The sequence below is a fragment of the Rhinolophus sinicus genome, linkage group LG03 (assembly GCF_036562045.2).
Source record: "Rhinolophus sinicus isolate RSC01 linkage group LG03, ASM3656204v1, whole genome shotgun sequence".
Taxonomy (NCBI): domain Eukaryota; kingdom Metazoa; phylum Chordata; class Mammalia; order Chiroptera; family Rhinolophidae; genus Rhinolophus; species Rhinolophus sinicus.
The window spans coordinates 100,138,789-100,164,184 of NC_133753.1; the positions used below are offsets into that span (position 1 = coordinate 100,138,789).

The 25,396-nt window shown below is 49.2% G+C and overlaps 2 protein-coding genes across 3 annotated transcripts; both read left to right on the forward strand.

Annotated features, from left to right (window-relative positions):
• Positions 1 to 293: 293 nt before the first annotated feature.
• POP7 (POP7 homolog, ribonuclease P/MRP subunit) lies at positions 294 to 9,297 on the forward strand. Of its 2 annotated transcripts, none has more exons than XM_074328353.1 (2): positions 294 to 577; positions 8,604 to 9,297. In XM_074328353.1, exon 2 carries the CDS (start codon positions 8,614 to 8,616, stop codon positions 9,034 to 9,036), a length of 423 nt encoding a protein of 140 aa, XP_074184454.1. In that variant the 5' UTR covers positions 294 to 577; positions 8,604 to 8,613; the 3' UTR covers positions 9,037 to 9,297. The 2 variants fall into 2 exon arrangements, with proteins under 2 accessions (XP_074184454.1, XP_019608239.1); XM_019752680.2 differs by lacking the exon at positions 294 to 577 and adding an exon at positions 8,111 to 8,358.
• A 6,403-nt stretch (positions 9,298 to 15,700) lies between these two features.
• EPO (erythropoietin) lies at positions 15,701 to 22,122 on the forward strand. The gene is given in 6 exon segments (XM_074329190.1): positions 15,701 to 15,723; positions 16,111 to 16,280; positions 19,424 to 19,563; positions 19,833 to 19,919; positions 20,178 to 20,357; positions 20,527 to 22,122. Coding segments are annotated over 6 exon segments (759 nt in total). The 3' UTR covers positions 20,686 to 22,122.
• Positions 22,123 to 25,396: the final 3,274 nt, after the last annotated feature.

Sequence of the window (25,396 nt, forward strand, 5' to 3'; positions counted from 1 at the left end):
GCCCGACTGCGGGCCAGGGGCTGCGGGACCGCCGAGCGCTTACCGCGGCGGGCGGGCGGGCGGCGCGAGGCTCCGGTCGCGGGGCGTGGGCGGCGGGCGGGCGGCGCGCGGCGGGCCGGGGGCGGCGGCGGGGGAGGGGGCGCTGGCGCTCCCGCGGCGGCCGCCCCCCTCTGTTTGTGTTTGTAGCAAGATGGCTGCCCGCCTCGTACCACGTGACGCGGACGCGGGGCCGCGGGGCCGCCCCCTCCGCCGCCGCCGCCTCCTCCCTCCGCGGCTCCCGCCCGCTCGGACCCGCACGGCCTCGCGCGCTCCCCGCGTGCCCCGCCGGCGCGGCCCGGACGCCCGCCGCCTCCGACCCCCCCCCGGCACGTGACCCGGGAGCCCGGCTCGTCACGTGACGCGGGGGCTGCTGCGGGCAGATTGGGGGGGGTCCCCGTTGTACTCCGCGGCTATCCACCGGCACGTGACGCTCGACCATCGCGACGGGGCCGCCGCTAGTGGCATCACCGGCCTTTCCCGGTCAGACGGCTTCCTCCAGGAAGCCCGCCTGTATTGAGAGACTATAAACGATCTTGAGGTGTGTTTATCAGACGTCCTGGGATATATACAATAAATGAGGAACCTAATGATTTAGAAACAGCCCCAGGCCGCGTTGACTGGTGAGACCTAGAGTTTTACCTGGCTCCGCCACTGAGGAAGAGTTGAAGCTTTCTCGTATAGTAAGGAGTTAATGCTGTCCTCTGCCCCGTACCTGGCTGGCCCTCACTCCACTCCCTGGAGCGCTAAAAGCAGTAAAATGGGTGAATGTGAAAGACTTTGAAAAGCGATTAACTGCTATGCAAATGTAAGACTTCGATTGACACCTCCTTTGTTTAAAACAGGTTTTCAGGAATTTTCTGAATCCCTGAACCTTTTCGAATGAAAAAGTTTTTGTGTGTTTCCACTATTTTCCTTGGAGGTCATTCCAGAATGTGTACTCTGCTACCCAGCATCCTAAAAGAACTGTTATGAAATACAAAATAATCCTCAAGACAGGGAAAGTTAAGTTCAGTCTAGGAACTTGAGTCCCCTGTGTTGTGCCATAACAGAGTGCGAACCTTAGGAGCTACTACAAGCAAAGCCCTTTGTTCCGGCACGGGAGTATCCCCCAGGCTTCTAAGCACTCGTAGTTTTAGTGTCGGTTTGTTTCAGTTCTGCTGACTTTCTTGCAGTCTTGATTCCTGCCTCAGTGTTGTCAGTCAAGCTGCTTGCTCAAAAGCTGCAAAATGCAATTGTTTAAAGCAATGGCTTCTGTGCTTCTTTCCATTACCAACAGTGTCCTTGGGCAAATTCATTAATCGCTCTCCTCTCTGGCTTGTATGGTAAAACACTTAACACAGTGCTTGGCACAGGACGAGCACTCCATAAATGTTAGCTAATAGGGGCTTGTGGTTCCACAGGGTCCACAATATTCAGATTGTTAACACTGTATGAAGATGTATCAACAGAATCTAATCTTGGGTCAGAATTCTCCTAGATTAAAGCTCATAAATTTATGACAGCTGTTTTTTCTTACTTAAAAGCTTTTGTTGTTTTTGTTGTTTTAACTTCGCTAGATTGTATTCTGGGTAGTTGAAATTACCAGTAGTCTAACTTCTGAATGAGTGCGGTCTTAGCATGTTTTACTTATTAATTGGCGAATATGAGATTGTAAATTACGGTGGAGAAATGGTGCAGGGACAATGGGGGAGGGGACCTCTGTGGATTGGAAAATGTTGGGGACTGAGGTTTGTGCTGAGCTGGAAGGAAGGGCAGGATTTGGATAGATTTAGGAAAAGTGGGCACCCCTTTGAGAATAGTAACAATCCAGGCTGATGGAAGACGATCTGGATTGCTAGTTGGATGAGAAGTGAAGTGAAACTCAGTTGAGGGCCTAGAATGCTACCATGAAAATGTTTTTGTTCTGAAAGTAGCACCCACTAGATGCACTGAATCAAGGAGAGGGTAGAAAATTAATAGTGATAACCCATGGTTTCATGTGTCCAGCTTGTGACCCTGGGCAAGTAATGTTCCCCAACTGTAAAGTGGGTACCCTGCTGCTGCTGACACTGGAAATGAACCGCATAAATGCCCTCTGTGAGAAAGGAAACTATGATATCAGACTGAATCTCTCATACAGGATTAAAGAAAAAAATTAGAAACAAATCACTTGGACGTAAAATATTTTTGTTTATTCAGGTGCTATGCTGTAAAATGTCTTGGTCTGTGTTGTTTTAAATTTAGAAGCTTTAGAACTAAAAAATTTGGTTAGATGATAAATCTAGATGAGAGGGAGGTCTCAAGACTAAACAGCCAAGCTCTGCCTTTTTTCTTAATGGCAGATTCCTCTGCGGTGTTTGCCTTCAATGAAATGTGAAAAGATAAGGACCATCTTTAGTGTCAAATCAGTTTGTTACAGAGCTTGGTTCACCCACCTAAATTGTGAACCTTTACATTTATCTGGATGTCAAAGTATGGAAAACATTTTAGACATCATGAAAAGACACACAACCTGAGTAATGGAATGATAGTTCATAAACTGTGCTTATAGTTAATTATTAGACAAAATGGACCTTAAAATTAATGTATTTCATTAAGAATTAGTTTCTGCCATGTGCCAAGTTCTTTGGTGGTCGACCAAATGTAACTGCTTGTCAGGTCACCAATGACCGCCACATTGCTAAAGCCACCGGCCGTTATCCTGTGTGGCCTCTGAGCAGCATGACACCACTCCCTCCTCCAGGAACTGCTTTCTTCACCTGGCTTCCATCCTGGGTTTCCTCCTACCTCACAAGCTGTTCCTCCTCTTCTCCCCTACGTCCCACGGCATAGTCCTAAACCTCACCATTGTAGCAGGAGGGGCTACACAGGATATGAGCCCCACTGCTACGCATTCCTATCTCAGCTTAGCCATTGCTTCCTTTAGAAAACCTTGGATCCCCCAAGGTCATATTGGCTGTTCTTCCTTGGGGGTCCACCAAATCCTGTACATTCCCTCCACTGGTCACACTATCTTGCTCATATTGTTTGCCTTCCACACAAAACTGAGCTGCTTAGCACAGTATTCTATGATGTCACCAGTATTCCATCTAACAGGGCTGCTTGATCCCACCTTCATTGCTGAATAGTATTCCATGGTGTGGATGTATCATAGTTTGTTTAACCATTCACCTGCTGAAAGACACCTGGGTTGTTTCCAGTTTAGGCTATTATAATGTTAAAAGTGAACTGGTATTGGGTAAGCATTTTAAGATACCAGTTCACTTTTATCAATAAATAAAACTGCTATGGACATGTGTGTACAGGTTTTAAATGCCTAGGAGTGTTCTTGTTGGGTCATATGGTGAGTATATTTTTAGTATTAGAAGAAACTGCCCAACTTTTCCAGAGTGGCTGTACCATTTAACAGTTAGTTGTACAGCAGTGTATGAGACATGCAGTTTCTCTGCACTCTTGTCAGCACGTGTTATTGTCAAGATTTTTTATTTTGGATATTCTAATAGGTGTGTAGTGGTTGTCATGGTTTTAATTTGCATTTGTAATGGCTAAGAATACTGAGCATCTTATGTGCTTATTTGCCATACTTATACCCTCTTTGCTAAAGTGTCTGTTCAAGACTTTTTCCCATTTTCTAACTGGGTTTGTTTTCTAACTCTTGAGTTTAGAGAGTTTTTTTATATATTCTGGATACAAGCTCTTTGTCAGATACATGATTTGTAAACATTTTCTCCCAGTTTGTGGCTTTTTTTCATCCTATTAATGTGGTTTTTCACAGAGTAAAGGTTTTTAATTTTGATGAAGTACAATTTATCAATTTTTTTCTCTAATGGATTGTGCATTTGAGGTTGTATCTAAGAACACTTCACTTGACCCTATGTCATAAAGATGTTTTCCTCTAAAAGTTTTATAGTTTTACATTTTATGTTTAGATTTACCATCCATTTTTATGTTGATTTTTTGCATAGGGTTGAGGTTTAGTTGCCTATTTGTCCACTTGCTTTAACACCACTTGCTGAAAAGACTTGTTCTTTCCCCATTCAACTGCTTTTGCATCATTGTCAAAAATCAGCTGACTGTACTTGTATGAATCTATTTCTGGGTCCTCCTTTCCGTTTTACTGATTTTTGTGTCTATCCCTTGGCAGTTACCACACTGTCTTAATATTGTATTTATACAGTAAGTTAAAATCAGGTGATATAATTTTTTTTTTCGAAATTGCTTTAACTTTTCTTGCTTTTCCATATAAATTTTACAATAAGCTTGTTTGTATTTGAAAAAATTCTTGCTGGGCTTTTCATAGGAATTGCATTAAAGCTAGAGATTAGGAGAGAATTGGTATCTTTACTATGTTGAATCTTCTAATACATAGACATTGTGTATCTTTGTATTTACTTAGATCTTCTTTGATTTCTTTCATCAGTGTTTTGTAGTTTTCAGCATGTAGATTTTGTGCGTGTTTTATTAGACTTATACGTAAATATTTCTCCCACCTCCCCCCATCTCGGGTGATTATAAATGGTATTGTATTTTAAATTCATATCCAATTGTTTATTGCCAGAATATAGAAATACAATCTGTATCTTTTTCTTGCCTTATTGCTCTGTCTGGGACTTCCAGAGTGGTTGGTGAGAGAAGACATTCTTGCCTTATTCCTGATTTTTAAAGCAAGGTAGCCAGTCTTTTATCATTAAGTATAATGGTAGCTGCAGGTTTTTTGTAGATGCTCTTTATCAGGTTGAAGATGTTCCTTCTATTCTTTTTTTGCTTAGAGTCTTTTTATTTTTTTTAATTTTTAAGATTTTATTGGGGAAGAGGAACAGGACTTTATTGGGGAACAGTGTGTACTTCCAGGACTTTTATTTTCCAAGTCAAGTTGTTGTCCTTTCAATCTTAGTTGTGGAGGGCGCAGCTCAGCTCCAGGTCCAGTTGCTGTTGCTAGTTGCAGGGGGCACAGCCCACCATCCCTTGCGGGAGTTGAACCGGCAACCTTGTGGTTGAGAGGATGCGCTCCCACCAACTGAGCCATCCAGGAGCTCAGCGGCAGCTCAGCTCAAGGTGCCGTGTTCAATCTTAGTTGCAGGGGGCAGAGCCCACTATCCCTTGCGGGACTCGAGGAATTGAACCAGCAACCTTGTGGTTGAGAGCCCACTGGCCCATGTGGGAATCGAACCTGCAGCCTTCGGAGTTAGGAGCATGGAGCTCTAACCGCCTGAGCCACCAGGCTGGCCCTGCTTAGAGTTTTTATCATAAAAGGGTGCTAAATTATGTTAGTTTTTCTGTATCAGTTTGATATGATCATGTGAATTTTCTTTAGACTGTTAATATGGTAGATAATACTGATTGGCTTTCTTATATTGAACAATCTTTGAAATCAGCTCTATTTAGTCATGGTGTATAATTATTTTTATGTACAGTATTCCCCACTTATCTCCGGGGATACATTCCAACACCCCCAGTGATACCCGAAACTACGGCTATTATTGAACCCTGTATATACTATGGTTTTCCTATACATACATACTTTTTCACTTGAAGGAAGCACTTTACAGCTTCTCTTTGGCATATCTGAATTGCCAGCATCACTGCTCTTGCCCTTTGGAGCCATTGAGTAAAATAAGAGTTACCTCAACACAAGCACTGCAGTCCTTGACAGCTAATCTGATAATCAAGATGGCTACTAAGTAACTAGTGGGTGGGTAGTGTATATAGTGTGGATACACTGGACAAAGGGATGATTCACATCCCTCAAGGGACAGAACAGGAAGGCAAGATTTCATCACACTATTCATAGTGGCGCGCAATTTAAAACTTATGAATTATTTCTGAAATGTTCCATGTAATATTTTCATACTACAGTTGACCACTTAATTAAAACCGTGGAAAGTGAAACTGTTGGTAAAGAGTGTCTACTATGTTGCTGGATTAAATTTGCTAACATCTGTAGTTTTCTTTTGTATTGTCTTTGGGTTTGACCTCGTAAAATTGGTTGGAAAACATTCCTTCCTACTGTTTTCTGGAAAAGATTGTGTAGCATTTGTGTTATTTCTCCATCTGGTAGAATTCACCAGTGAAGCCATCTGACCTAGATATTTTTCTAAAGGTTTTTAAAAAGCTATTATTTACTTTAATAGTTACAGGACTATTCAGATTATCTATTTCATCTTGGGTTTGGTTGTGGTTTTCTAGGAATTGGTCTGTTTTATCTAAGTTGTCAAATTAATGTATGTAGAGTTGTCTGTATTATTCTCTTAGTATTTTTTAGTGTACGGGCTCTTTAGTGCCATCCCTTTATTTCTGATAATCATAATTTGAATCTTCTTTCTCTTGTTCTCTCTTTTTTGCCAGTCTTGCTAAATCAATTTTATCTATCTTTTCAAAGAACCAGCCTTTGCTTTGAGTTTCTTTGTTGTTTTTCTATGTTCAATTTCATTGATTTTTTTGCTTTTTATTATTTCCTCCCATTTTCTTGGTTTGGCTTCAGTTGACTCTTCTTTTTCTAGTTCCTTGAGGTGGAAGCTTAGATTATGCTTCCCTTCTTGTAAATATACTATTCAGTGTTTCCAGAATACTCTTTGGTTCCCTGAAGGACTCCAGTTTATCCATTAAAACTCAGCTGAGGAGTGGCCGGTTTGCACAGTTGGTTAGAGTGCGAGCTCTTAACAAGGTTGCCCGTTCAATTCCCACATGGGATGGTGGGCTGCACCCCCCTGTAACTAAACATTGAAAACAGCGACTGGACTTGGAGCTGAGCTGCGCCCTCCACAACTAGACTGAAGGACAACTTGACTTGGAACTGATGGGCCCTGAAAAAACATACTGTTCCCCAACATTCCCCAATAATAATAATAATAATAATAATAATAATAATAATAAAAACTTTAAGAAAAACTCAGCTGAGATGTCACTTCTCAGGCAGTATAGGGTTGTAGCCAGCCTTTCGCCTAGCCCCAGCTATATGCCCCCAAACTTGTGGTTAATGAAAGAATCTGAAGCTAAAAGAACTATGGGATTTAAATTCTCAGGAACCTGACCTCTTTCTAACCGCCAGTCGTATGAGGTTATAGACTGCACCCTAGGTATCTAGAGAGGGGTCTGAGGGCCATAAAAATACCAACTCATGTGTAGGCTTCCAGTTTACAAGGTTATATAGATTATGCCTCACAACTCCAGGACAAGACAGGAATTATCCCCATTTGAGTGATGGGTAAAAGTCAAGCGGAGAGTAGTATGAGGTCCCCAATGCAGGGCTAACGCATTTCTGAAGAGAAGTCTCCAGAAGCGACACCAATCTAGGTAGAGAAGCCCCTCCCCAGGCAGAGGAAACCTGGCCTTAAGGAGCCACGACCCTCCTTCCCCCGACCCCTGCGCCGCCTTGCCCTGCCCGCTAGGGGGCGCACCTGCCCGCTCCCGGGTGGCTGGCCACAGCTGGAGAAGTGGTGAGTGGTAGTTCAGGCGTGTGGGTAAGTCAGTGTACCCCCAGGGAACAATGAAACCGGGTCTCACAGCTTGGGTCCCCAAGGGCAGGCCTGGGGTCAATCAGGCAAGAGGCAGTGGGGGGAGAGGGACAGCTCTCCGTGAACTGCAGGGGAGTCCCAGGATGCTGTCCTCCGCCGAGGGCCAGACCTCGCCACTCGATGCCCACCTCCGTCTTTGGGCCACAGGGACCTTGGGCATGAGGTCAGCTCTGCCAACAATGCCACGCCTCCTCCGACCAGAGGAACTGCGATGGACGCGGGAGTCCGGACTTGCCTTCAGGGTCCTTCGCGATCACGTTGTCCTGAACTCGCCGCCCTCCCTGCTATCTTTACAAGACCGTCGCCCAAATCTTCCACGCCCCTAGAATAGCCGCTTCACCTCCACGCCCCCCCACACCACACCACCCCCATCCCACAGGACCCCTCCGCGGGCCAGGAACTTGGACTGGCCTAGGAAAGCTGACCCTCCTCCTAGATCCTCCCCCACTTTGACTTGGTACTTGTCTCCGCCTCCGAGGCGTACACGTTGTAGATTCCATCGCCCCCGGAAGCCTCGCGTTACTCAAAGACCTCGCGCGATTGTGCAATCGCTCTGGAAAGGGGCGGGGAGAACGGAGGCCGAGAGGCGATTCGTGCACCGTGTGGGCCTGGCGGAGGGCCCGGCGCGCGTGCGCACTCTACAGTCCTTTCAGGAGTCCGGGGCCGCCTGCGACCGGGCATTCTTGTTGCGCGCCCCTTCTCTTCCCTTCCTGGGGCCCGAAGGTCGCGGACAACGCCCTCTATTCGGGCCAGTCAGCGCAACGCTTGAGCGGCCGGGCAGGGGAGCGGGCCGCGTGCGCGTGGAGGCCACGGTGGACCGGAGAGAGTAGGCGCGGAAGAGCCAGGGAAGGGGTGGTGGAGGGGCCTGAAGTTGGGGTGACGCGATGAATGAATAAGAACTGGGGGTGGGGGAGATGTGGGAGCTTGAGGTGAGTGGGCGGGGATTGAGGCTGGAAGGGAAGAGGGACGTCAAGTGCACCCCTTCCTGGCTACACCCTTTGGGCAGGAAATGGGTAGGAAGGAAATGAAGTCCCTTGTCACCCCCGTTGATCTCGCCCTTTCTCGTGCTAGGGCACGCTACATGGCCGAAAACCGAGAGCCCCGCGGGGCTGTAGAGGCTGAGCTGGATCCCGTGGAGTACACTCTTCGGAAGCGACTGCCTCACCGCCTGCCCCGGAGGCCCAATGACATTTATGTCAACATGAAGACTGACTTTAAGGCCCAGCTGGCTCGCTGCCAAAAGCTGCTGGATGGAGGGACACGGGGTCAGAACGCATGCACTGAGATCTACATTCATGGCTTGGGCCTGGCCATCAACCGCGCCATCAACATTGCCCTACAGCTGCAGGCAGGTAGCTTCGGGTCCTTGCAGGTGGCTGCCAATACCTCCACAGTGGAGCTTGTTGATGAGCTGGAACCAGAGACTGATACGCGAGAACCACTGACCCGCATCCGCAACAACTCTGCTATCCACATTCGCGTCTTCAGGGTCACACCCAAGTAACAGAAATGAGACTGGCTTACTTTGTCCACCCTCCCCCACACAGCTAGGCAGAGATGTGACTCTCCTTGTACTGAGTACTGTCGTGGACCTCCTACCAGACCCACTTAAGAAAAAGCCTGTCGCCTCATAGCCCAAAGGACTGAATTGAGAGGGGGAGTATATCTCTTATTGGACCCAAGCAGAGGGTCTTCCTGAATCTTTGTGGTCTGTAACCATTGTCCTAGACAATAAAAAGTATCAAGTTGTGTTAGTGCCCCGCCACCCCACTTCCACTGCCTCTCCCCTGTGTAAAGTCTGTGCATACCTGGAAAGGAGAGTAGGAAACTTGACAAGTATTTAGGTGCAGGAAGGGAACCCAAGTATTTCCTGCCTTCACAGCGCATAGATTGTACTATGGACAGTGTAACATAAAACAAACTTTAGTATAATGCAGAAGCCTGACAACCCAATGTTTGCTTTAAAATTTCTTACCCTCTCAGAGGCAGGCCGGATGAATAAGATGTACACTCACCTGCTGAGTGCAGCTGGGATAGGTGTATGCTCAGAAGTCAAGTTCTGGTGGCAGTTTCCAATCACAGGAAAGGTGAGGGTTTAAGGACGAGGGAAGCAGAAGCAAAGACTGGGGCCTCCTTTGTATCAGGCTCTGTGGTAGGGACTGACACACAGCTTTGTTTGCTTCCTGGTCCTGCAGGGCCCAAATTGTTCTAAGCAGCTATGGTCCAGATCCCTTCAGACCCTTCTGGTTGGGCTGCTCTAGTGGAAAAGGAAACCCCACTCTGAATTAGTGGGCATACAGATAATAAATCTTTCTGAGGTATTTGTAGAAGGATCTGATTTCTCGTGTTTATCAAGCTAGAGTCATGTTTGTCAAAGTGGATGTTGACCCATTTGTGTGTCTTGAAATCAATTTAGGCTTTTAAAAAGCAAGTATAAAAAGTTTAACTTAAATGGTATATCCACCCATTGATAACTGAAAAAATGCCAACATTACCATATATATATATACACACGATATATATATACATATATATATATGTAGTGTTTCCCTGAAAATAAGACCAGGTCTTATATTAAGGTTTGCTCCAAAAGATGCATTAGTGCTTATGTTCAGGAGATGTCATTCTGAAAAAGCATGCTAGGGCTTATTTTCCGGTTAGGTCTTATTTTCGGGGAAACACGATATATATATATATATATATATATATATATATATATATATATATATACACACACACACACGTGTACTAGTTATGAGGTAAATTGTGTTTTTTACTTTGGTCGAGGTCACAATTTTGCAAGTCTGATTTAAAGGTTAGTAACAGAATTTTGCTCTAGTTTGCTTGAAGGCAGTTTGGTTTGGGTTCTGAAAATCAGCCTTATTTATCCAAAATCCCTCCTGGCTTGAGTATTCCTATTGATGAGGGACTTTGGTACTGGGTGAGTGACTGCCAGCAACTCAAGAAGCACACTCCTTACTGAACGACTAATGCTTCATTCAAATAACTAAACGTGCTGCGTACCTATTGTACGCCAAGGCCTGGGTTGGGCCCTGGGGATACAAAGATGAGTATAAAATGGCCCCTGCCTTCACGGAGCTCACCATTTAATTGGGAAGGTGGTACACAGTTTTTGTGAATGAGGACGATATGTTATATAAGAAGTAATAGTAGCCATGATATGGAAATGTGGAGAAGGAAATGGCTAACTTCCTGAGTCTAAGATCATTTCACCTTTGACCTGGATTTTGGAGGATTAATAGTTTGCCAGGCAAGAAAGAGGGGAAAGGGCATATCTGGCAGAGAGATTGGTATACACTAAGGGGATTCATGAATAGGCAAGGCGTGTTTGGGGGTTGGAGAGTCACCCAGCGTGGCTAGAAAGCAGGAGACTGCAGAGACAAGATGGGAGATGTTCCTATCACACACCCACTGCCCCCCATTCCCCTGTCAGCCTTGACTGCAAGTCTCCCTTGCCCTGGAGCCCCCAGTAACAGAGTGGGAAGCTGTCAGGGATCTGGATGGAACTATGTGTCTCCCTGCACGTATGTGTTCTTGTCTCTGTGCTCCTAGCCTGGCCCCAGCTGAGGTGGTGGCAGGCATCCCTTTTGCGTTTGTTTTGGCAGCTATGTCTCCCAGTCTATTTGTTTGTTGTTTCTACTCCATGTTCTCTCACAGCTTGCCAGGGCGGTTTGCTAAGTGGCACGTTTACATGAACAGCCCCTAGACATTGCCACTGAAGGAAAAGAGAGTGTGGGGCACACCCTTGAGTGTGGGGACAGGTAGGAGGTGAAGGGAAGGCTCCTGCATCTACTGGAGACCAGGAGTGGTACGTGGGGTAGGGAACTCCATCCTTTCTGTAGGGAAGTCAGAAGAGAGGTTGAGAACAGCCTCTGTCCAACACCCTCCCTCCAGCCCCCCATCTACTGACTCTCTGAAGTGTCTTCCATCAAAACTTGAGAAATGGGAAAGTGGTGGCAGCAGAAGGTATGTCCAAATGCAGTTCCCCTCACTTCTTTTTACTTAACAGCTGAAGAGCCCACAATGACTGCCTAATAACCTCCTACTTCAAAACCATCCTCAGAAGCCAGAATTCAAATGCTTATCTTGGAGGCAGGTGTAGACATTTGTTCATCAGCCATTGCTCAGCATCCATCAGTTGTAGTGGTTTGTGTTAGGCACCAGGCCTTCCTGGAGTGGTGCAAACCATTGGTCCCCTAACGTCCAATAGGAAGCAGGACAGATAGACTTAAAAGACTAATAATTTGCATGGTGCTTGGAGCTGTCTTGGCATTAGTAAGGGCTCAATAAATGGTAAGTGTTGCTCTTGTTCATATGAGCCATTTTGCTAAGGAATGGTTTGGGGGCTCTTAGTGGGAATGGGAGGGGGGGAGGAAGGTGATTTGTGTGTGTCAGAATCACAAAGCTGAGTTAGTTCTGTCAGGCTCTGTGGCTTGCCTGGCAGGGAAGAAGACAGGCCCTCAGGACACATGAACTGGTTTTGGAGAGGCTGGTAATACTCCTGTGAAGGTCCCCATATTATGTGCCAGGTGAGTGCCTGGTGCATGGTCAAGAGTTGGAGGAAAAATGGTATGTTCCACACACCCTTGAACCCTTGGAGAAGTCGGACTAGAAGTATGTGTGGAATGTAGTTCCTTAGGGAACAGATGTCCAGCAGCACAGAGATTTGGAGTGAGGCAAAGCTTATTCCACCAAGAAAGAAGTCTGTGAAAATGGCCACTTAAGACTCCGTCTCCCAAATGGCATTATGGGTGCTTTGTAATTTATGGGGTTTTTTTGTTTGTTTAGCCATCTTTTCTACTTTTTCAATGATCACATATTGTTGGTTTTTTTCCCCCCTTTCGCCTACCCCCGCCCCCGCCACTCTGGTTCAAGCCGTTGTTTCTCAGTCTAGTTGTGTAGGACACAGCTCCCTGGCCCGTGCTGGTATTATGAGCCTTGTGCTCCCCCCGGCTGAGGAAGTTGGTCGCTGGTCGTAGGTTGGCTGCTCACAGCAGCTCACGGCAGCTCTCGCTGGCTTCCGGCTGCCGGCCGCTCATGAGGCTGCTGGCCACTCACGCTGGCTGCCAGCAGCTCCTGGCAGCACTCATCAGCCCGCAGCAGCCCGCAGCAGCCCGCAGCAGCCCGCAGCAGCCCGCAGCAGCCCACGCCAACGTCCGGCTGCTCACCGCAGCCCAGCTCCAGGGAGAGTCCTTGTTCACAATCTTAGCTGTAGAGGGAGCAGCTCACTGGCCCATGTGGGAATCGAACCGGTGGCCTTCGACAGTGTTAGGAGCACGGCGCTCCAACCACTTGAGTCACCGGGCTGGCCCCACATATTGTTTTTGTAATAAGAAAAAGTTAATTTTTTAACGAAGTCTGTTCTTCTGTTTTCTAGGTGGGGTGATCAGGGGAGTTAGTTATCAAACTGATGAGGTAACCTCAAAGAGAAGTGATTTCATTGCCCAATCCAGTAACAAATAAATATCCGACAAGCGAAGGAACGGAGTGGCAAGTGAATGAATGGATGCACATGAGGACAGCTTGCTGTCTACTCCATAACAAGCCTCTGCTCCCTTGGAGAACATCAAATGTCTCGTCGCTGGAAATATGCAAGCGGAGGGTGGAACTTCCCCTTCACCACATCTCCTAGGTCCCGTCCAACTTAGTCTATGAATGTTGTTTACTGCAAGAAAAATATGCTTTCCTGAAAGTACTAACATTGTTTGCAGGTTCATGAAATAAGACATGAGCAGAAGGGCTCATATATACAGATGGGGAATGCCTATGGTGTCAAACAATAGGCTCCTGTTATCCGCCAGTTCTCAGTGAACCATGGACAATTTGGGTAAATAATTTGCTAGATTTGGATGTTTAAGTATGTTTAAGGCTACTATAAACTTCCCTTGGGTAGCGCTTGGTCTCTATTCCTTCAAATAGGAAGAGCCTATAGGGCTGCTCAGTAGAGTCCCTGCAAAGTCCTTAAAAAGTCCCCAAGCCCCAATACAAAATGAAACTTTTGTATTCACAATTGTACACGTGCAAAGACGTTTCGTGGGAGAAAAACATTACTCCCGTTGATATTTTCAGTAGTGTTTTGTTTCAGTTAGGACTTTCTCATTTTATTTTTGTTTGGATAGGAAAGTTACTGTGGCCAATTCAGCAGCTCCATCTTCTGATATAGGATGGGTGATAAGGGAAGGCGCTTAGGAATATTCAGTGATACTTGTGAGCTGGAAATGAGGGCTGACACTTTTCATAGAAATCTAGACTGGTTCTGGAGCTCAAGGTGGAGGTATTATTGCTCTGGGAGCCCTGCTTCCAAGACCAAACCTTTTGGGGGTTCAAGAGACAAGTAACCAAGGAACGTGGCCCTGTAATGCTTGTCTAGGATGGGCCCAAAGGCTTCATTCCGTCCAAGGTCTTTAGGCTTCTCTGGGGACCCTCGTTGATGGCGCAAGGAATCTCTGGTTGGGCCCAGACTTTGAATTAACTAAATTTGAGACTTGTCTTGATATCCATGTCTTAACCCACCTCCAACTCCTATAATAATGCCGTTTCGCTCAGTTATGTTCAGGGGCAAGTTTCTCCAAAGTGCAGTCAATGTGTACACCCAGAGATACTTCTGTCCACACCCCACTATTCTCATGACTTCTTCCAGTGAGCTGCTCAGTGGGACAGCTACAATACCAGAGAAAAGGTGCCACGAACTTGTGCCTAGCTCCCCAGAGGGAACAATGGAAGATGCTGGAGGAAGGCCAAAGAAAAGGGTGGGGGTTTGGTCTCCAGGCTTCCAAAGTGAGGACAAATCGCAGGGACAATAAAGCAGTGTAGGAACAACACCTAGCGTTTATTGATCACCCTACACCAGGTATTATATAATCCCACAACAGCCCTGGGAAGCGATTACAATCATTTTCACCACCCCCATTCTACAGAAACAAGGCTCAGAGGTAAAGTCACTTGCCCAAGTCAGGTGCTACTAAGTGGTAAAGCTCAGGCCATGAACCTATTGTCCCTGTTTACTGGACAACCCCTTTAGACCCCTGGCCACAGAGCTGCTTGCTGAGAACAGTAACCTAGATTTGGTTCTCCCGGCTACTCGGTAGCCAAGAAAACAGGCCTTGCCTCAATTTCTCCAAATTGACCTTTACACAGGACTTTTCTTTGGTTATCCAGCAGGAATCCCTTCTCCAGCATTCTTGCTCCCTTCCCAGTTCCCCAAGGGTCAGGAAGCGCTCCCCCACCCCATCCTCCAAGATCCCCAGCCACCTCACTTCCTAGCACAGAAGGTCTTCTGGGCCACTGGCTGAACTCCCAAGTCAAGCCAAGAAGCCACTGCTTGGAAAGGAGGGAGGAGAGGCCCAGAGGCCCCCCTTATCCCCAGCCCGACTCAAGGCAGCTGGGACTTCGTGCTGCCTGGGGTCTGGGACAGCTCAGGGGGGCTGTAAATTTGCTTCTCCTTGGATTTTCAATCTGAATTGGCTGCCAGGAAGACTCCATGGAACAGAGCCTGCCTCCACCCCCGCCATCCTCTGGTAACAACTGTCCCTTTTCAGACCCTGCCTCAGTGGCTGCCTGCTCAGGAAGTAGAGGAAGGCCTTGTAAGTCCCCATGATGCCAGAGCTAGGTTGTCCAGGCATGGCTTCAGCAAGCACCACTCTGAAGATGGATGGATTACTTCCCTCCTCTAGGTCAATCTCTGGCTGAAGTGTTTGGGGACATAATGGAAGTCAGACACGAGTGATGACCATAAACAGGAAACGTGCTGGGTGCCTGGTGGGTACCAAGGTGAACAAGACCTGTTAACACTGTCCTTTGCTCTCTTCTCCGATTAATGGGGCACCTGTGCTACATGACTCCAGAGGGTACCATTCCCACCAAAGTCTACATGAATGACACCCCCTGGACTTGTGCAGTGCTCAACCATGACAGTTGAGAGGCATGTAAGATGTGTAAAAATGGCAGCACAGAGGAAGGAGACAACTTCCTGCTAGGGCTCAGGGAAGGTTTCATAGAGGAGGTAATCCTTGGGTTTGGGCTTTGAAGAAAAGGCGAGAGAGTGTGGGAGGCTGGCTGACCCAGGGAGAAGGCACAGAGTGAGCAAAGGACAGGAAGCTGCAAGCCATCTAACTGAGCTCATGTGATGGAGGGAGAGGTAATGAGCAATGTGGGACAATAGGCTGGAGAGGTAGGTGGGTGACAGAACACAGAGGGTTTTAGTTCTGAGGCAACAGGGAGCCATTGCAGGCTCCTGCTCAGGGGAGTGACTCAAAAGAGGCTATTCAATGGGAAAGTTCATCTAGCAGCGAGTTGGGAATTAACTGGAGGAGTCAATGAGGAGGCCCCCTGCAGTGGTGCTAGGACTGGGTCAACACCATGTCAGAGGAATATAAGCAGGCAGACGGAGGGGGCATTGGGCAGGGGGTGGTGGACATTGGAGGGGGGGCTGCAGGTACCGTAGCTTCCTGATTTCTTCCTGCTCAGGGTCCCCTGATGAGGACAGATACTGCTGGGCAGTAACCAAGAGCACCTGGGTTGAAGTTGGGCTCCAAACTAGCCCCTGCCCCTTTAGCAGGATTACACAGTTTAGAGATTGGGTGTGGGGTGGACCAAGACCCTCTCCTCTACCCTCTGTCCAAGCTGCAATCATAGCTCTTTCCAAAAGCCACAGAGAATGAGCCAGCACCCGCAGGCCCTAGCACCTACGGGCTGTGCTCATGGCCCATCTTCCTTCCTTTCTCTAAGGTAGGGGCCTAGGAGCCTCTGACAAGTTGCTGTCAGAGGGGAGGGAGGGGCAGGTCCCACATCACAGAGAGGCTCCTTCCCTCCTCCCTCTCCTGGGCTGTGTCTACACTCCTCCCCATCTGTCCCTGGTCTCCTCGTCATGGTCAGGTCAGGGCAGTGACGCAGGAGTCAGAGAACTGGGAGAGCAGAGCCTGGGGGCTGTGGGGGGGTCGGGACAGAACGCATGTGTGGACGTGTGTGGACGTGAGTGTGTGTGTGCTTGTTCCACAGCTGGGATCTGGGAAGAGAGCAGAACCAGGATCTGAGGGCCAAGAAGAGCTGGGAGCCTGCCTGGTGCTGAGAGGGAAACTAGGACCAGAAGGCATAATGGGGCATGCAGACCGTTATATCCGTATACCAGGTTCAGGGAGGGCGCCCAGAGTAGGCTGGAGGTGAGCAGAGGGTAGGGGAGTAGGGGCTGAGACAGTCAGGCCCTCATTACTTTCTACCAGAAACACAGCGGCCTCTCCATCCATCTTTCTGAACATGTCTTTGATCACACTCCCCCGCACCCCACGGCTCCCTCCCTCACCTCAGTCAGGGCTTCGTTCAGGTCACCTTCTCAGCATGCATCCCTGCCTGTCTGGTATAAAATTGCAAACTCTTCCAACACTCCTGGTCCCCTTCCATGCCTGTTCTCAGTCCTCTTTGCCATCGGAGACCCTCTATTTTTATTCGTTTTTGTGTTTATGGGCTGCTTCTCCACTAGAATATCGGTTCTACCAGAGCAGGCGAGCAGGCGAGCAGGCATTCTTGCCTGTTTTATTCACTGCTCTATCCCCAGGTTCTGGCCAAGAGTATATATATACACATATATGTGTGTGTGTGTGTGTGTGTGTGTATATATATATATATATATATATATATATATATGTATATGTACATATATATATGAAATGAATATTCATTTCTTGAAGAAACAAATATTTCTTGAATGAATGAACATTTCCCACTCTGCAAACAAAACCCAAATTTCTCAGAGTGCCATTCCAGGCCCCTCATAACCTGAGCCCTCCCTCACCAGCACTCTGGCTTGATCTCCACCTCTCCCTGCCCTGCAGCCTCCACCCAAACACACCTGACCCTCCTTTCACTTGCTGAATTGGCCTTCCACACCCACCTCACATCTCTCCTACCCACCCTTCCAAGCTAAGCTCACTGCCACCTCCCTCATCAAAGCTTCCTTGAATCCCCCAGATAGAGGAGTTCTCCTTCTTCCAAACTCTCACAATTTATCTCTGTGCACTCCAGTCTTTGTCACACACGAAGATGTATCCATCTTATTTCTATAGTAAACTACAAGCTCCAGGAGGCAGGAACTAGATCTCCACATCTTTTTGTCCTGCAAAGTGCGTAGTCAAGTGTCTTGCACAAAGAAGGCACTGAACACATGAATAAAATATCTCTAATATCATGGGATGGAGTAGGGAGTGAAGGAATATATATAACCACCTGTATTTATAGGACTTTGCTGTCTTATGAAATCTGTGTGAGGTGAGACTGGTATTTTCATCACACCCATTTGACAGATAAGGACACTGAGGCTCAGAGGCTGAGGCTGCTTTCTGAGGTTTGAGAGCCAGCCAGCCTTGCACACCTGCTCTGGGGAGCTTGTCCCCCTGCCTCAGGGCTTTCTAGAAGCCACAAAAGCTTAGCTGCAAATCCAAACTGCCATCACTCTGGGGGTTAGCTCTATTCCAGAATTTGTAAGAATTCTGCTTTGCAAGCTAGCCTATATCACAGGTCAAAGAAACAGATGTCAAAGTGCATGTGTGTCTTGCACAGCATATCATGTGCTTTGTGCCGTAAATGTTCAATTTCAGTGTCCTAGAAAGTGAGGAGTGTGTGGGGTGAGAGAAGACCCCCCACATTTCTTGCTCTGTGCGCCCCCATCAAATTCCTCAGCGTGAACAACACTGGTTCTACAACAAGTACAGAACATGTGAGAAGGAAGACAACTGACTTGCCTTTGCCACCTTACTGGCTTTCAGACACCGCCGCTTCGCAGGAACGCGGGCACTGGCAGCTCTGAGCCCCCGCCCAAGACCGGGGCGCCCCCAACCTTTCTCAGAGTGGCTCTCCTCTCCCAGGCGCAGGCGTTCTGCCCAACCTGCCAGTGTGCAAACCCGGGGTCTGGCGGGCAGACGGGTGTCCCTGCACACGTGCCTACCGCGGGTCCGCTCCCGCCCCGGCGAGCCCGCGACCCAGGCGTCCTGCCCCCTGCTCTGACCCTCTGGCCGCCCTCCGGCGACCCCTCACGCACACGGCTCCCCCACCCCCGCACACGCACGCACACATGCTGATAACAGCCCCGACCCCCGGCCGCAGCCGCAGTCCCTGGGCCAACGCCGGCTGGTCACCTCGCGTACTCCCGGACCCTGGCCCTGCGCTCGCTGGGCCCGACCCCCGACTCGGCGGCTCCGGGACGGTAGCCCCCTCCTCCGGCCCGTGGGGTGGCCCTGCCCTGCTGAGCTTCCCGGGATGAGGGCTCGGGACGAGGGCGCCGGGGGAGCCCCCGGTCGCTGAGCGGCTGGGCAGGGCGCGGAGATGGAGGTGCGCGGTGAGTGCTCTCCCGCCGGGGAGTTCCCGCCCCGGGCGGTGTTTGAGAAGGGATTTACCGCTAGGGCTGTTGGCCCCGAGGTGGCTGGGTTCAAGGACCCGCGACTTGCCGAGGACCCCGGAAGGGCAAGGGGGGGTGGGGCAGCCTCCACGTGGGACACGGTCTCGGGGAGTCCCTGAGAAAGGCGGAATGTGACCTGGAGACGGGGACGAAGTTTGGGGATTCAGGGAAAAGAAGGGCTGCTAGGCGGGTGGGGAGGTAGTTGATACCTGGGCGCTGGAGCAACCACCAGGATCTTCGAGAGGGAAAGCCTCTGTCACAACAGGATTGAAGTTTGGCCCCGAGAAGTGCGGCCGGTAGCTGGGGGGTGGGGTGTGCACGGTAGCGATTGAATGAAGGCAAAGGAGGCAGAACCTGAGCGCTTGGAAGGTTGGGGTAGGGAGGACTGGCCCCAGCGAGGAGCGGCAAGTGTGAACCTGCCCCTCCAAATCAACCCTTCTCCTCCCCTCTCCGCCTCACACCCAGCCTGGCTCTTTTTTTTTAGAATGTTCTGCCGTGCTGCTCCTGCTGTCCTTGCTGCTTCCTCTGGGCCTCCCCGTTCGAGGCGCCCCCCAACACCTCATCTGTGACAGCCGAGTCCTGGAGAGGTACATCCTGGAGGCCAAGGAGGCTGAAAATGTCACGGTGAGGCCTCCTTCCTAGGACATTCCACAGAACTCACTCTCAGGGGTCCAGGGGTCTCCTCCGAGATCCAGGAAGCTGGATTCCTTCCAACCTGGCACTTGGTTCAGGGGTGGAGGTGGGAAGCCAGAGCCCCCAGTAAAAATGATAAAACTGGTAGCCTCTAACCCACACCTGTAAGTTAGGTAAGAGGCAAAGCTGGGACCTATGGCCTATGGGCTGCCTGGCCAGGAGCTCTTGGGCACCCTGACTCACAGTGTTGCGCATTTCAGATGGGCTGTGGGGAAGGTTGCAGCTTCAGTGAGAATATCACCGTCCCAGACACCAAGGTTAACTTCTATGCCTGGAAGAGGATGGAGGTGAGTTCATTTTTTCCTTCTTCTTGGAGAGTCTCATTTTGAGAGCCTGATAGGGTGGGAGGGAGAATGCTAGAGAGAGAGCAGAAAAGGAGCAGTAAAGATGAGGGCTGAATGGAATATGTTCATTTGTTCATTCATTCATTCATTCCACAAATCTTATTGCATGCCTGCTGTTTGCTCAGCTAGGTGCTTGGGGCTGTGGAGAGGGAGGAAGGGGCTGGCTTGGGCTGGATGACTTCAAGTCTCTGCTCCCTTTAGGTTGAGCAGCAGGCTGTGGACGTCTGGCAGGGCCTGGCCCTGCTCTCAGAAGCCATCCTGCAGGGCCAGGCCCTATTGGCCAACTCCTCCCAGCCATCTGAGACCCTGCAGCTGCATGTGGACAAAGCCATCAGCAGCCTGCGAAGCCTCACTTCCCTACTTCGGGCGCTGGGAGCCCAGGTGTGTAGGAGTAGACCCTCCCTCAAACTCTGCCCTTTCTGTAAAATGGGAGAAGGGTCCTGCCGAGAAATACTGAGGCTTTCCTCATGCCCCCTCCAATTCTATTCCAAACCCCATCTTCCTCTCGGGTCCCTGGCACAGCAGTAACCTTCTGTTCTCTCCTTGGCAGAAGGAAGCCATCGCCCTTCCAGCTGCAACAGCCTCTCCTGCTCCACTCCGAACATTCACTGTTGATACTTTGTGCAAACTTTTCCGAATCTACTCCAATTTCCTGCGAGGAAAGCTGAAGCTGTACACAGGGGAGGCCTGCAGGAGAGGGGACAGGTGACCAGGTGCTCCCACCCCAGACACACCCACCACCTCGCTCACCACCACTGCCCATGCCACGCCTTCCACACCACCACTCCCAACCCCCATCAAGGGGCACTCAGCTCAGTGCCAGCCTGTTCCACGGACACTCCAGGGCCAGTGGTGACATCTCAGAGACCAGAGGAACTGTTCAGAGCTCAACTCTTATCTAAGGATGTCACAGGGCCAGCCTGGGGCCCTGAAACAGGAAGAATTCAGAGGAGATCAGCTTAAACTCGGGACTGCGCCATGCTGGGGAGACACTGAACTCACCTCGGTGCCCAGCAGAACTGTCATACCAGGACAAGCTGGAGGGAAAGTACTTCTTTTTTTACCTACCAAGCAGGGACAGGATGGACTGGAGAATTTAGGTGGCAAACCATGAATTCTCCCCAGGTCTCATGGGGTCTCCATGACAGAAAGAGCCCCCTGGACAATGAAGGTGGTGGGAGCCGTGAAGATGGGATGGGGGCTGGCCCCTGGCTCTCATGGGATTCAAGTTTTGTGTATTTTTCAATCTCACTGGCAAGAACTGAAACCACAACATGGCTCTTGGCTTTTCTGTTTTCCTGGGAGCCCCCCACTTCCCTGGCTCTTACCCCATCCGGGCAGCAGGCAGCAGGCCTGGGAAACCAAAGGTGGAGGGGGTCAGGCCCTACGTGCTGCCTCCCATGGCTTGTCTGACCTCTTGACCCACTGGGCCTGAGGCCACAGGCTCTACCCACAATGGTCAATAAGGTGGCTCCATTCAAGGCTATTCCTCAGTAGGCAGCTGCCAACGCTTCTTCTTTCTGCCTCTTCTCTGTGACCCCTTCAGCCAATGCCACATTCCCAGGAACCACCTTTGCCACGTCAGCACACAAACGTCTTAGAAATCCAACTGACCTCTTTCCGTGCCTAGGGATGGTCACCATTGGTGCTCTACCCTGCGACTTGCACAAGGGGCAGTACACAGCCGTGCCACCTCCCCCGACAGCTGACTCATTGAGCCCTGTGCCCACTGCTTCTCTCGGGAGCTCACTTCTATGACCTTCTTCTTCATTCCTCATGCAGCTCCATGAGAAAGTAACTGCCGTCATTCCCATTTTATAGATGAAGAAGTACAGTAACTTGCCCAAGGCCAAGGCAACAGGAATTCCCTCAACACTCGCCCCTTTCCTCTTCTGCTTATTCCTCCACGTAATCCGTACCTGTTCCCTGCTCCCCTGGGATAGGGGACACAGAACAAACTAACTCAACCTTCACTCCTGCTTCTAATCTGACCATTTACTCTGACAACCAACTTCAAATTCCTTCCCAGAAATAATGCTTCCAAGGGCAGAGCAGTGCCCAAGAGAGAGCCGTGCTAAGGGCAAAAGATGTCAGAAAACTATTGGGATCCCAATGCTGGCCATGAACATGTATGTGGTGATCAGTCTTTCCACTTATATCACAAAACTTAGAGAAGTCAGCCTGCGCCCTGCAAATATGCAAAAGGGAGAGAATGTTTTGCCTGTCATCTGCAGCAGGAAAAATTACGGGCAGGTTGTGGGGGTTGGAGGCTAATTGTCAACTACACGTGTGTATGGGGAGGGGTGAAGCTGTGGTGGGAGGAGGCAGGGAAGGGGTGTGCCCACAGGCGAATTTTCTCCCTGGCCAACCCAGCTCCTGGGCTATAGTGCCTCCTTCAGGCCCTATTAGGAAATGCTAGAGAAATCAGCAAGCAATAGAACCCTTAGGGTTCTGACCTCGCACATTACAATAAAAATTCGTATTATGGTTTCCATATATGGCATCTGGTTCTTGCCCCACTGCTCTGAACGAGTAAGGAAGAAATCTCTCTTTCTTACTGGTGAAATTGAAGCTAAGATATTTGTTCTCAAGTCCAAGGAATCCAGATAATAAATGACAGCTAGGACCTGAACTTGAGATGTAGGACTCATAACCCCAAAGCCTTGTCCACCTCTTTTTTAGCCTGAGTCACTGCCTACACATCCCCTGGCTCTTTTCCCCCTAGAATTCAGCGCTACTGACACTCAGCTTCTCTTCAGACTTCTTACTGCTTTCAATTAAACAACAACAACAAAAGTAGTTAATGGAACCGGAGCTATATGACCTGGGCTAGGTGTAATGGGCAAATATGTTAAGAACATTGAAACATAATTCATTTATTCCGCATTTGTGGAGTGCCAACTGTGTACCTTGGCACTAAATGCTAGGAAATGTGAAATGATAGTCATGCTACTCACAGCCCAGTGTCCTCCCATAGCAGGCAGTCCCCAGGGGCGAAAAGATTTAATCATAGTCAGCTTGGTATGTGACTTGAGTGCTGAGATGTGGGGTACCCAGAGGCCTGGGGTGTCAAGACCCTGGCGAGGGCCAGAGTCCCTATGCAGAGGCACAGATCTGCAAGGAGGACGTTGCCAGATTTCAGAGGCTTTTCAAATGCAGGCCAGGAGCGTGAACTTTCTTCTGTACTATTATTACTATGATTGACAACACATTAAACTCTGGCATCTACATGATCTACTGTGATTCTCACCACAGCTCCATGAAACAGAAGGACAACAGGTATCACCCTCGTCTGTCTGATGGGAAACTAAAACTGAGTTCCAATAGCTAAGTAATGGAGCTCTTCTGACTTCCTGGTGGGACAGCAGCCAGCAAGTCCAGTTGAGTGGGTGGGTTCAATCATTGTTTAATGGAGATGCCTTCTGTTTGTAGAGTACTTTGCGATTTATAAAGTGCTTTCCTGGGCATCTCTCGTTTGCCATCCTAACCCCACGAAGAAGGCAGGGAAGGCAGAGGAGCACCACTTTGCAGAGAAGGAAACCGAAGTCCAGAGAGATTATGGGGTTTGCCCAGCTCATAAGACACTGAGAGGCAGGCCCAGCACCCGAAGCCAGGTTCTCTGAGTCTGAGTCCCTCTTCTAACTGAAGCACAGATCATTGGGGAGAGGAGAATAGAGGGAGAGAAAGGAGAGAGGAAAGAGGCATTAGGCATGTCCAGCGCTCACTACCAACTCCTTCCCACTCCGTCCTCTGCCTCAGGCTTCCACTTCCTCCCTGGATAGGGAGAAGATATCTGCCACTCAGACTCCCAACATTATGGGCCGGCTCAGCCACCTCCTGCAGCCCCAGATCCTGCCTTGACTGCAGCCTTTGGCCTTGGGTACTACTGGCATAAATCCTCTCGCTGGGTCTGAGCATTAGGTTGTCCAAAAGCACTTACCCTAGCTCACAGGCTGCGTAGGATTTTTCTGGAACTACTGTCTACAAGTCTCACCATAGCAGGTGACTGTTGCTGGAGTTGAGTTAGCTAAATGGGATCTCTTTGACATTGGAATCTAAGCTGAAAGTTAACTATTTCGTTTCCAGCTGGTCAAGGCTAATACTTCTAAAATTCCATCATAAAACTGTGACATTATGAAAGACTATTGGCAACAGAAAAATAGGCAACAGTATGGGTTCCCAACTTATGTGAGTCATGCCCAAATGCTTATACTCTCCCTTCTTGACTTTTAAAAATTGATTATTAAAAAAAATGATGTGACCCACACGTAATTTCTTATTTTTAAAAAACTTTGGCTGTATTAAGTCTCTCCTCTCCACATTACAGATGAGTAAACTGAGGCCCAGAGAGGGTATGCAAAGTGCCCAACGACACACAGTGAAGCCAGGACTGATTCCAGTTTTCTGGAGTAATTCCCAGGGGTCTTCCATAGTCAAGGGTATCTCATATTTATTCCTGTAGCTGCCAGTCTTGTCGGATGACAAACTGTCTGGGGCCTTGCCCTCTCCTGACTCCCCAAAATGCAGAGCCCAATGGTTCCCTTCCACCACCACCCTCCATTCCTTCCTATCCTGCCTTGAGCTCCCAACCCCCACATCCAAGCAGGTTGGAAGCTGTGACTGTCTAGCTCTGTGGCGCCAAAGGGAGGTCAGGAAAAGCAGCTTTCAGAGGACTGATTGCCCAACCAGGAGGCGCTGTGGATCAATTGGCTTCTGCTGCTCTTCCCCAGGTTAACCATTTCCTGCCTCGGTCCTTTCATTGATTGCTCTGCCAACCTGGTCTGGAGGAGGGGTAGACCAGGGTTTGGGATGGGCATCCTTTATATCACCAGCTTTGAAGTAAAGGGGCACAGGATCCCTCTCTCCCTGGGTGTAACCCCTGCATGGGCCCTGTTGTTACTCGATGGGCAGGAAGACTCCTGCTGGCTGCAAAGGGACTTGCGGAATTCCCTCTGAGACGCCTGGCGCTAGGCTGAGCCATCCCCTCCTTGACAGCCCAGGAGAATGGCCTGCCCAGGCCTCACTGTCACTTGCCCAGCACCCTAGACATAGATTTGAAAGTAGGGGGTGTTTGAGGTGGCTGGTTAGCTCAGTTGGTTACAGCGTGGTGCTGGTAGCACCAAGGTTGCCGGTCTAATCTCTGTATTGGCCACTGGGGAGCTGCACCCTCCTGAAAAAACAAACAAACAACCAAAAACAAAAAAAAAACAGGAAATCTGGACTCACACGATAGCTCAGCTCACTGTGGGCCAGCCCTCCAGCCTAGATACAGCTCTGTGTGTACAAGGAGAGTCAACGGGGTTTTTTTAACACAGCAAAACTGCCCTTTCAACTGCAGTCTTACATAGAATTGCCATCTATGAAACTGGTAAAAAGAGCTGCTCTGGCTGGGGTGGGACCCCCTATTTGGATGCTCCCAA